The sequence below is a fragment of the Schistocerca cancellata genome, chromosome 4, assembly GCF_023864275.1.
Source record: "Schistocerca cancellata isolate TAMUIC-IGC-003103 chromosome 4, iqSchCanc2.1, whole genome shotgun sequence".
NCBI classification, from domain to species: Eukaryota; Metazoa; Arthropoda; class Insecta; order Orthoptera; family Acrididae; genus Schistocerca; species Schistocerca cancellata.
In genome coordinates this window covers 683246669-683260107 of record NC_064629.1, presented here as the reverse complement: position 1 = coordinate 683260107, position 13439 = coordinate 683246669, and the positions used below count along the sequence as shown (strand labels likewise).

The window sequence follows — 13439 nt, the reverse complement described above, 5'->3', positions numbered from 1 at the left end:
AAACGTGCACGATAAATATGGTTCAAATGGCTCTGAGCACTATGGGACTTAACTTCTGAGGTCATCAGTCCCCTATAACTTAGAACTACTTAAACCTAACTATCCTAAGGACATCAAAAAAAAATGATTCCAATGGCTCTGAGCACTATGGGACTCAACATCTTAGGTCATAAGTCCCCTTGAACTTAGAACTACTTAAACCTAACTAACCTAAGGACATCACACACACCCATGCCCGAGGCAGGATTCGAACCCGCGACCGTAGCGGTCTCGCGGTTCCAGACTGTAGCGGTTAGAACCGCACGGCCACCCCGGCCGGCGGACGATAAATAGTTTGGACAAGAAGAGAATAGAAGCTTTCGAAATGTGGTGCTACAGAAGAATGCTGAAGATTAGATGGGTAGATCACATAACTAATGAGGAGGTATTGAATAGAATTGGGGAGAAGAGGAGTTTGTGGCACAACTTGACTAGAAGAAGGGACCGGTTGGTAGGACATGTTCTGAGGCATCAAGGGATCACCAATTTAGTATTGGAGGGCAGCAGCGTGGAGGGTAAAAATCGTAGAGGGAGACCAAGAGATGAATACACTAAGCAGATACAGAAGGATGTAGGTTGCAGCAGGTACTGTGAGATGAAGAAGCTTGCACAGGATAGAGTAGCATGGAGAGCTGCATCAAACCAGTCTCAGGACTAAAGACCACAACAACAACAACAACGGTTTTTCATTTATTGTATACAGAAGGGCTACAAGAAAGAAATAAACTTGAATAACACAGTTGTATGGAAAAGGAAGGGAAGTAGATAATTATTAGCTGGGAGATGTGATACATTGAGGAGAATTTGACGGAGCAATGAAAGACCTAAGTGAAAACAAGGCACCTGTAGGGAGAGCCAGCCATGACAGAACTTGTCCATCCGGTGTGTAAGACATATGAAACGCGCGATAGATCCTCAGATTTCGGGAAGAATTTAATAGTTCCAGTTCCAAAGAAGGCAGGCGCTGACAGCTGAGAGTACTACCAAAATACTAACATTAACTGTTTAAAAGAGAATGACATGACTGATAGAAGGAATAAAAATTTTAAGGTTTGCCGATGGACGCAGAACCGACAAAGGACTTGAAAGATCACTCGAGCGTAATGAATATCCTCTTACAAAGAGGATACAAAATGAACGGCCATCGACAATAGAAAAATAATGGTCATGTATTGTAATAACATTAAGTGAGGTGACGCTGAGGGGATTACACTGGTGTCCAAAATTAAAGCAATAAACGAAAATTTTGCGGGGTTGCGTTTATTTTACCACAAAACAGTAGAAACAGGTGATATTAAAGTAAAAGCAATGTAAAGAATACAGAATGTAATCAACTTCAACGCTAGACAAAAGTGTTCGTTTTTTTCCAACTTAACGGATTTGCACATACATACCGCCAACTGGTTAATGTGCTCAATATATGGTGTGACCACCCTGGGCACCAATACAGGCATGACAACGACGGGGAATGCTGTGAATGATGTCATCAATGCCATGCTGAGGCAACAACGCCCATTATTCCTGCAGAGCTGCTCGCAAGTCTTAGAGAGTGGTTGGTAGATGCTGACGTGATGCAACCCATCTCCCTAGCGAATCCCAGACACGCTCTATGGGACTGATATCGGGAGAGCGAGCAGGCCACACCATACGTGCAATATCTTCCGTTTCCGAAAAAACATCAACTACCTGTGTTGTATGAGGTCGAACATTATCGTCCACCAGTACGAAGTCTGGGCACACAGCACCTCGCAGCAATCGTACAGGAGGTCTCAAGATCTCGTCACGATACCTGATAGCAGTTAAACCTTGCTGATACACCCGTACAATTTCATGAAGAGGCGTTCGAGTGGTCAACGTAATCCCTGTCCACACCATTAGGGATCCTTCTCCATATCGGTCTCTTTCCACAATTTTTTGGTCCTGAAATTGTGTTTCACATTCCCTCCAGGTGCGAATCCGTTGAGAATCACTCTCCAGACCAAATCGGGACATAGCTGTGAAAGGAACATTGTCCCACTGTTCGACCGTCCTGGGGCATGTTGAGGACTCCACTCTGGACGTTCCCTTTTGTGAAGACACTTCAGAGGTACATATATAGCAGATCTCCGACAGTAAACGCCACTCTCCCGAAACCTTCTGTACACCCTCTTCCTCGATAAAACAGTCCAGTAGATGCTGCGAGGTTAGATGCCAGATGCCGTGCAGTACTAAGGCGCTACCGTCATGCACTTTCAGCCAAATCACGGTCCTCGCTTTCTGGTGTCGGATGTGGTCGACAGTCCCGAGGTCTTCGGGATACAGTTTCGGTCCCTATAAACCGTCACCACATCCGAGAAACAACAGAACGATTCACGTTAAGTCATCGGACCACATCAGTTTACGGCTATCCTGATTCCATTCATCCTATGGCCCTTCACCGCAGAGAGTCTGGTAGGAGTCTTCTTTGTGCCAAATTGCACCATCTGTGACTGTGTACACAAAGATTGTGGATGTGGGCCTATTCATCAAACACTACACCGTTCAATAGGTGCTCTGACGTCATAGCTAGCGTGGTTGTCCGTTGACCAGAATGCCATCTTCCAGCAGAACACGATCGTACGGACAAATGTTAACAGTTTGTATGGTTATATCGTGATTTGGGCACAGGACGGGAATATAGCGGTTTGTCGCTTTAATTTTGGACACCAGTGTATGTTAGGAAATGAGACACAGAAAGTAGGAAACTTGTTTTGTTATTTGGACATCGAGGTAACAGATGATGGTCGAAGTAGAGACGATATAAAATGCAGTCTTGCAAAACCAAGAAATCTTTTTCTGAAAAAAGGAAAATATGTTTATATCCATACATGTAAATTAAACCCAACCGCCATATTTTTGTGCCTGTATGTTAAGGCTAATCTCAGGAACTACTGTAGCGATTTTCATACAGTTTGCATAACCTTGACATGTGTGCAGGCATGTTGCTAATATGACTGTTTCTGTGCCGATCGGATGGTCACCCCTAATGTTGTTTGTTTACAAACACGAAGTTACCAAGATTGCTACCTACGGGTAGAGCGCCCTACGGTCGCAGGTTCGAATCCTGCCTCGGGCATGGATGTGTGTGATGTCCTTAGGTTAGTTAGGTTTAAGTAGTTCTAAGTTCTAGGGGACTGATGACCACAGTAGTTAAGTCCCATAGTGCTCAGAGCCATTTGGTAGAGCGCCACACTCGAATGCACTGCAGAATTTCAAAAAACGGTCAAATGGCACTAAGCACTATGGGACTTAACATCTGAGGTCATCAGTCACCTAGAACTTGTTGTTGTTGTTGTTGTTGTTGTGGTCTTCAGTCCTGAGACTGGTTTCATGCAGCTCTCCATGCTACTCTATCCTATGCAAGCTTCTTCATCTCTGAGTAACTACTGCAACCTACATCCTTCTGAATCTGCTTAGTGTGTACACCTCTTGGTCTCCCTCTACGATTTTTACCCTCCACGCTGTCCTCCAATACTACATTGGTGATCCCTTGATGCCTCAGAACATGTCCTACCAACTGGTCCCTTCTTCTTGTAAAGTTGTGCCACAAACCCCTCTTACCCCAATTCTATTCAATATCTCCTCATTAGTTATGTGATCTACCCATCTAATCTTCAGCATTCTTCTGTAGCATCACATTTCTAAAGATTCTTCTCTCTTCTTGTCCAAACTATTTATCGTCCATGTTTCACTCCCATACATGGCTACACTCCATACAAATACTTTCAGAAACGACTTCCTGACACTTAAATCTATACTCGATGTTAACAAATTTCTCTTCTTCAGAAACGCTTAGAACTACTTAAACCTAACTAACCTAAGGACATCACACACATCCATGCCCGAGGCAGGATTCGAAACTGCGACCGTAGCGGTAGTGCAGAATTTCAGTGTAAAGTAAAACAGCAGTAGATACGCATTACAGACGTCCATGAGAGAGCAGTGTGAACATCCATCATGCCACGAAGGACGAATTATAGGGTCCGCATCCTCATTTTAAGCGAAAAAGGCTTGTCAGACAGGGAAGTAGTTCGACCTGTGCACCAGGGTCAAAGTGATGTGCGGATATGGAATCAGTTCCAGTTGACATCGAGTGCTGAGGAGTTACACCAGACAGGTCGTCCACGGTCGACAGCAGCACAGGATGATCGATAGCTACGACCTTTGAATCAGAGAAATCGTTGGTTGAGTGCTGCAGAATTGAATTCGGCGTTCTATGAGGCTACAGGACGTCATGCATCGCATCAAACTGTTAGGAGACGATTGCATGATGCAAATCTCCATTTCGGACGACCATAGCGAGCATCATGACGTACGTCACAAAACAATGGACTCCATTACAGAGGGGTAAGAAATCATGTAGTATGGACGCCCCAGAATTGGCACTGGGTGTTGTTTTTTGACGAAACTCGAATCTGTTTCTACTCCAATAATCGCAAAGAACCCGTTTGGAGACAATCCGGTACCATCGAACGCCTCCAGCACTGTGTCCCACATTTGCAACAGGGTGGTGGGGTGACGTTCGGGGGTGGCATTATATGAAGTCACCGTACACTCTCGTTATTGTAGAGGGCAGTGTCACTACCGTACGGTATAGGACGATATTCTGCAACAATTAATGGGGGCCTATCGCCAAAATTTTGGAGACAGTTTCATCTTTATGGATGATAACTCGTGTGCTCATCGGCCTGTTCCCGAGGACACGTTCCTGCAGAATGCTAGGATCACCAGAATTCAGTAGCTTGCCTGTTTCCCGGCGGTGAACCCAATCTAATATGTGTGCGATCGATTGAAACGAGCTGTTTTTTGACGTCAAAATCGGCTTGACTTACACAGAATCACCATTGAACAGTGGGACGATTTGGAGCGGGGCTGGCTTGATATCTCATCGATAGTATGCCACGACGGGTTCCAGCCTGCATCCGAGCAAGGGAACGTTCCACCACATACTGACATTGCTCGCCGGCCGCTGTGGCCGAGCGGTTCTAGGCACTTCAGTCCGGAACCGCGCTGCTGCTAGGGTCGCAGGTTCGAATCTTGCCTCGGGCATGGATGTGTGTGATGTCCTTAGGTTAGTTAGGCTTAAGTAGTTCTAAGTCTAGGAGGCTGATGACCTCAGATGTTAAGTCCCATAGTGCTTAGAGCCATTTGAACCATTTTTACATTCTCACGAATGCTGTGAAAAACATCCCATGGGAAACAGACGATTTTGTCGTTACACAAATATTTGCTTTTTTGATTTGGCGATCTGTCACATTGCAGTGAATCTATACGAATGCCTCAGAGCCAATTCTTTTTATGTGGCATAAATTTCGAAATAAAGGGGAGATGCAAATCTTTTGTTGATGTGCGTACTTAGTACTTCTCGTGCGAAGCCAGGGCCGTCACTATTCTAATATGTATTTAAGTGTTAACAAGTCTTTTCTGAATGTATTAGTTGAAAACAGTCTTGGTTGCAATTTTAGTTTTTTTATTTATCAACTACGCATTTCACCTTATTTAGGCATCTTCAGGCTGATCTACATAGAAAACAGAGAAGAAATACATCTATTTAAGGATCGCGATCGCATTGTGCAGACTTGGATAACCTAAAAGTAAGTATAAACAAATCAAATACTGAAAGAGCAAATACCTTAATTTGGTATTTCTTAGGACGATCATTTAGACAGTGTAGCCAAAGGGCATCGTCGAGTACATCAGGCCAACGTCGCCTTCGTTAACCTCAGTAAATACTAGAAATATAAACAATAAAAACGGATAAGAAAATTGACCAACGATCGGATACTCAGATTCTGTATTAGGCGTCAGTACTAGCACACGACGCTGAGGTGCATTATGGTAACTACTTAAGCCCCATCTTATTCTGTTATTTGTTCCTGTGAACGTGTACGCGTTATTCAGATCTTGGAGTCACTCATGTCCATCTAGAAAGGTAAGGCCTTGTCATAAAGCTTCGGCAATTCTCTTATCCGCCGGCCGTGGTGGCCGAGCGGTTCTAGGCATTTCAGTCTGGAACCGCGCGACCGCTACGGTCGCAGGTTCGAATCCTGCCTAGGGCATGGATGTGTGTGATGTCCTTAGGTTAGTTAGGTTTAAGTAGTTTTAAGTTCTAGGGGACTGATGACCTCAGAAGTTAAGTCCCATAGTGCTGAGAGCCATTTTGAAATTCTCTTATCCGTTTTTACTATTTTATATTTGTAGTATTTACTGAGATTAACGAAGGCGATGTTCCTGATGTACTCGACGATGCCCTTTAGCTACACTGCTAAAGGATCGTCCTAAGACATACCAAATTAAGGTATTTTTTCTTTCAGTATTTGATCTGTTTATACATGCTTTTAGGTTATCCAAGTCTGCACAACGCGATCGCGATCCTTAAATAGATATCTTCGTTCTCTGTTTTCTATGTGGATCAGCCTGAAGATGCCCAAATAAGGTGAAACGCGTGATTGATAAATAAAAAAAACTAAAATTGTAACCAAGACTGTTTTTAACTAATACTATTAAACACTGGTTTGCTGATTTATGCCACAGATGGATTGGAAGCTTTTCTGAATATATATGTCTGGAGTGTAGCCTTACATGCAAGCGAAACTTGGAAGAAAAGGAGTATAGTCAAGAAAAAGATAGAATATTTTTCAATTTGGCGCTGTAAAGCAATACTAAGGGTTACATAGATAGATATAATAACTAACGAAGAGTTATGACTCCAATGATGGAGGAAAGTGTGTTTTGACACAGCTTCATCAAAAGAAGGATTATGTTGATAAGACACGTCCTGAAGGTTCAAGTAACAGTGAATTAGATAATGGCAATAAGTGTGGAGGGTATAAACTCCAGGGGGAGACCAAGCCTAGAAATGGATATACAGTCATGGAAATAAGTATTCATACAGTAGGTGGTGACAAACAACGACGGTGTTTTGGGATAGTAAATCACCCACAGCGCCGATACGAATAAATACGATGATGTGGCGTCAGATAACCATGTTCTTGGTAATGAAGCTTCCCGTATGCCATGAATCTATTCTGGGAAAACAAAATATGTTACACTCCGCACGGTCTACGACAGGGCAAAATGTATTCGTACAGCGGACTACTTTCAACCAAACAAACGGCTGACGCAGCCCCGGAGTGCATGCCACACTTGTGTAGTCGTGTGGCGGCCGTGAAGCAACAGCACGTCGGACGTGGGTATCGTGGAACAGCAGAATGGGCCGCAAGGGAAAGGAAACGACCATTGAGGAACGAAACATCTTTGTCGGCCAATATCTTCAACACAAGCCGTATGCCGAAATTGCGAACATCATAGGACGAAGCCAGAGCGACTGTGCAATCTATCATTAAGCGATATAAGGACAGACATGTAGTAATAAGCAGTGAACGACACGGTCGTCCACAGAAGCTTACAACAAGAGAGACCAGAATGCTACTAAGAATCATCAAGAAAAAAACGAAAATGACAGCGTCGGCACTATCCGCATATGTACATGACCGCTTCCGAAAGAACGTCACTCCAAGGGCAGTTCGTACTATTCTCAGTCGTTCGGGCTACGGAGCCAGGGTCCCGAGACGAAAGCCCTACATCAGCAAAAAGAACAATAAGTGGCGGACGGAATTCGCGAAACAGCATGTATCCAAGACATCAGACTTCTGGGATACTGTATTGTTTAGTGATGAAAGCAAATTTAATATCGTGCACAATGATGGTAGGATCTTGGTCTGGAGAAGACCGAATACAGACCTCGACCGAAACAACATTCAACCCACGGTGAAGCACGGAGGTGGTGAAGTGATGGTATGGGGCTGTATGTCAGCCTCCGGTGCCGGAAAGTTAGTGTTTGTGGAAGGTACCATGGACAGATTTGTGTATATGAACATTCTCGAACGGAACTTGTGTTGACGCCTTGGGTCTTCTTAGAAATTATTACTTCCAACAGGACAATGATCCCAAACATACGGCGCAAATTGTCCGGCTGTGGTTGCTCTACAACACTCCACACACTCTTAAAACACCAGCTCCGAGTCCGGACCTGAAGCGCATCAAACACTTGTGGAGTGAGCTGGAAACACGAGTGAGAAAACACGACATCCGCAGTAAGGCCTCTTTGAAAGAGGCTCTCTTTAGAGAATGGAAAGGTATCACGTCGGAAACTACAAGAAAATTGGTCCATTCCATGCTACGGAGGTTGCGAGAAGTAATACATCGGAAGGGTATGCATACGAAGTATTAAACATGTTCTGGCTTTGTTAGAAGTGTCATTTTCTGTTGGTGTATGAATACTTAATTCCCAGCGCAGTAGAGAACGTGACAGACGTTTTTGTATTTTGTTTTGTAAAGGCTTGCTCATTCTCGTTCTACAGGGTGTTACAAAAAGTTACGGCCAAACTTTCGGGAAACATTCCTCCACCTACGCTCAGTGGAGCACGTTATCATGATTTCATACGGGATACTGTACCTGTGCTGCTAGAACATGTGCCTTTACATGTATGACACAACATGTGGTTCATGCACGATGGAGCTCCTGCACATTTCAGTCGAAGTGTTCATACACTTCTCAACAACAGATTCGGTGACCGATGGATTGGTAGAGGCAGACCAATTACATGGCCTCCGCGCTGTCCTGACCTCAACCCTCTTGACTTTCATTTATGGGGGCATTTGAAAGCTCTTGTCTACGCAACCCCGGTACCAAATGTAGAGACTCTTCGTTCTCGTATTGTGGACGGCTGTGATACAATACGCCATTCTCCAGGGCTGCATCGGCGCATCAGGGATTCCATGCGACGGAGGGTGGATGCATGTATCCTCGCTAACGGAGGACATTTTGAACATTTCCTGTAACAAAGTGTTCGAAGTCACGCTGGTACGTTCTGTTGCTGTGTGTTTCCATTCCATGATTAATGTGATTTGAAGAGAAGTAAGAAAATGAGCTCTAACATGGAAAGTAAGCGTTTCCAGACACATGTCCACATAACATATTTTCTTTCTTTGTGTGTGAGGAATGTTTCCTGAAAGTTTGGCCGTACCTTTTTGTAACACCCTGTATATACCAGCACATCTGCATTGGCGACTGGCCAATTAGTGTTTTTGGTTTCGTATTGTCAATAAAGGCAGTTTACTTTTTCACGCTCTAGTGTATGAATACTTATTTCCATTGCTGTATATTGTAGAAGTTATCTACACATAAAAAGGGTTGCACAGAATAGGCTAGTGCAGAGAGTTGCAGCATACCGATCTTCGGACAGGAGACTACAAGAGCAACAACGTTCATACTAATCACTTATGGCCAGTTTCATTCTTTCAGTGAGTTTTTCTTGGAGAGACAATTATTTTGGGCTGCAGTCTATTGCACGCACACATTACGCAAGTTACGTGCGGAAGCGCCGAGAGGCTTGTCACTCCACAAAGTGCGGCACTCGGACGTGGTGTTTACCACGGCTGACAAGAGTCCACACGGTGCTCCATTAGCCCCCGGTGGCGGTTGCGACAAGTTTGTAGAGCACTAAAGCGCTGACAGGCCCGGTCGGTTGTTGCAGGTTCGTCGGCGGCGAGCTGAACGCGTGCTACAACGCCGTGGACAGGCACGTGGAGGCGGGCCGCGGCCAACACGTCGCGCTCGTGCACGACAGCCCCGTCACACGCACGCTGCGAAACGTCACCTACGCCGACCTGCTCGACAAGGTACGTCCTCTCGTGCCAGGACATTAACTGTAAGGAAGAATAGCAAATATACACCCACATTACTCGAATCTAGAGGCATCGTTGAAATATAATTACCAGGGGTAGCTACAGAGTTTTCATTATCACCTAAAAAGAAAAAGAAAAAGTTGCTGTGAGGATGAAACTTGGTGACAGGTTTTGTCATCCTTTACGTACAGCATCTGATCAAAAGTATCCGGATGCCTAGTACAGGACGTTAATATGGCGTGTGTCCACCCATCATCTTTATGACAGCTTCAACTCTGCTGGGGACATTTTCAATTAGGTGTCTGATAGTATGTAGAGGAATGGCAACGCATTCTTCCTCAACAACCAAAAACCAGAGAAGATGCATCTACATTTATACTCCGCAAGCCACCTAACGGTGTGTGGCGGAGAGCACTTTACGTGCCACTGTCATTACCTCCCTTTCCTGTTCCAGTAGCGTATGGTTCGCGGGAAGAACGACTGCCGGAAAGCCTCCGTGCGCGCTCGAATCTCTCTAATTTTACATTCGTGGTCTCCTCGGGAGGTATAAGTAGGGGGAAGCAATATATTCGATACCTCATCCAGAAACGCACCCTCTCGAAACCTGGACAGCAAGCTACACCGCGGTGCAGAGCGCCTCTCTTCAAGAATCTGCCACTTGAGTTTGCTAAACATCTCCGTAACGCTATCACGCTTACCAAATAACCCTGTGACGAAACGCGCCGCTCTTCTTTAGATCTTCTCTATCTCCTCTGTCAACCCGACCTGGTACAGATCCCACACTGATGAGCAATACTCAAGTATAGGTCGAACGAGTGTTTTGTAAGCCGCCTCTTTTGTTGATGAACTACATTTTCTAATGACTCTCCCAATGAATCTCAACCTGGCACCCGCCTTACCAACAATTAATTTTATATGATCATTCCACTTGAAATCATTCCGCACGCACACTCCCAGATATTTTACAGAAGTAACTGCTACCAGTGTTTGTTCCGCTATCATATAATCATACAATAAAGGATCCTTCTTTCTATGTATTCGCAATACATTACATTTGTCTATGTTAAGGGTCAGTTGCCACTCCCTGCACCAAGTGCCTATCCGCTGCAGATCTTATGGTGGACGCCAGGGTCTGAAGCGAAGTCGATGTTCTACCTCATATCATTTTCCATTTGGTTCAGGTCTGGTGTCTGAGCAGGCCAGTCCATTTGAGTAATGCTGTTGTTCACAAACAATCGCATTCACAGATGCCGATTTCTGACAGGGTGCATCGTCATACTGATACAATCAATCATCGTCTCCGAACAGTTCTTCTATTACACGCAGTACACAATTTTGTAAAATGCGTTCATATCCCTCCTTATTGAACATTTCTTAAGTGCAATAAGGGACACAAGCCTAACCATGAAAAACACCCCCCTACCGTGACACCATCTCCTGCTCACTTCACTGTTTACATTACACGTGAGGGCAAGTAATGTTCTCCAGGCATTCGCCAAACCCAAACCCAACCATCGGATAGCCACAATGTACAGCGGATTCATCACTCCTAATCACTCCCTTCCAGTCATCCGTTGTCCAGAAGCATCGCTGTTTACGCCACCTCAAGCGTCACTTAGCACTGACAACGGAAATTTGTGGCTTATGAAGAGCTACTCGACAGTTATACCCCGTTTTTTTAACTCCCTATGCACAGTCTTGTTGATAGCCAAACTGCTGGTAGCACTTTGGATTTCGCGAGTCATTCCTTCTGCTGAATTCATGATATTTTGTACAGCCACCCTCTGCAATTCTCGACAGTCCCTGTCCGTCAGTATGTGTGGTCTACCAGGTCTTGGTTTAGCTGCGGTTGTTCCTTGGCGTTTCCAGTTCTCATTCACCTATCACTAGCTGACTTGGGCCTCTTGAGAAGAATTGACATGTCCATGATGGATTTGTTACTCAGGTAACATCCAAAGACTAGTCCAGGTTCGAAGTCACTGAGTTCTGACTAATTTTGCTGTTACTGCTTCTCTACTGATAACAAAACATTCCCCGTCCCATTTTAGACTGACGAGTCTACCTCTTGTCGCATCAAGTGGTCAATTCCACATTACATGGAAGTGTCTGAATACTTTTGGCTCCTTTAGAGCAAAGATTTTAACATTTACAAAGATTCCAGACATGTACATGCAACCAAAGAAGAGATTAATTACGTAACTTTATTTCTTTGAGGTGATAATTAAAACTTTGACTACTCCTCGTAGCTATTTTGTTGTGATTAGTGTAGGAAAGCCAAAATTCCAATGCAAGCCGAGCGAGCTTGAGGCATGAATTTTTCAGTTACACACCTTTATTTATTTATCCATTCATCCAGGAATCATCTTACAATGATGCAGGATTTCTCTTCATAATGTATTTCCTAATTCGTCTTCTATTTTATCAGACTTTGCCTGTATCATGCAAAGGCTAAGAACTTTACACATGCTAGAAGAGTCTAAGTCGTTATCTCTTATGAGAGGATGCGAGTAACACCACCGATCAGAAAGTAGGTAATCCGACACGTTAATGAAAACCTGGCCCAGTTGTGGTTGAGAACTTTATAAGAGTCGATCACCGGTTTCACCCATTATATTAGGCCATTGTTAAGTGATATACTGGAGTAAAAAATTAGTATACCTGGAAAGATGACATAGATTTTGATTCGATGATGGCATATACCACTGGGGGATAGACTGATAATGGTTTCAACGTCGTCTGTCAACAGATAGTGTAGTGGCATAGCTACTGGGGCGGCATCTGTGTTACCCTTTACTAGAGAATGCTCACAGCCAGAAGGCTCAGTGCAGTGCAAATGTGTGAAGCAAGCAGGCAATCATGCTACAGAGAGGCACTCTATAATGATTATTTTAATTCGAGGCACTCAGCGGATGATATCTAAGATTACGCAATGTTGGGGAAAAAGTTGCCCCAGGATTGTGTGAGAGAGAGGGTAAATAAACTGGGGGACAGAGGCGCCCTGTGTAGCACCTGTGGTGACGTGGCATAACACCAGCCATGTAAAAAGAAGGCCATTGGTCGACCCCTAAAGTCAACACATACATAGGCCACAAAACGTAGGGCTTCGATTAGCCCAAAACACAAGAAAGCACTTTCCTTCCCTGTGTCATGGTAACAAAGCGGCAGTCGATAAGGAAACTCAGCATACTCTGGACTTGTCTCCAATCGAGCACGTGTGGTATATGAATGCACGAGAGCAGTAGGAAGATGGCGGCATGAGCGCAATTTTGATATCAAATTGATATGCAAATTAATTAAATTGATCAATTAATTACGCCTTCGACCACGCCCACCCCACCCCCACTGCACATGGGCCCCAACTACCCTCCCCCCTCCCTACAGTACCCTCCACCCCTCCCCCACGTTTGAAGATCGCACATTGCGTCCAGCTTTATCTGCCACGGCAGCAGTAACTTTTCAACAATTTGTGCTGCAATTGGCCCTCGGTCTCTCCCAGGAGCAACTCCCAAATCGCCAGTTAATTCGAATTTCCGAATCATGTTCTTCAAACCCGTGCAGAGAGAGGACCTGTCCGTATTCTGTCAATATGTCGACACCCGCGGAGAGCAGCAGCATTATCGCTGTTATTTTGACAAAACAGCTTTACGAATAAAGCCCTGCTCTACTTTTCCAGATCCATGTTGACTGTCTGC

General features: G+C 44.6%; 1 protein-coding gene across 2 annotated transcripts in view; it reads left to right on the top strand.

Annotated features, from left to right (window-relative positions):
• The window catches only part of LOC126184836 (acyl-CoA synthetase short-chain family member 3, mitochondrial), a 518174-nt gene that overhangs the window by 325361 nt on the left and 179374 nt on the right, over window positions 1–13439 (top strand). For both annotated transcript variants that reach the window (XM_049927427.1, XM_049927426.1), the window contains exon 3: window positions 9597–9741. In XM_049927427.1, the coding sequence (XP_049783384.1) occupies window positions 9597–9741 (145 nt within the window). The remainder of the gene's footprint in view (window positions 1–9596; window positions 9742–13439) is intronic.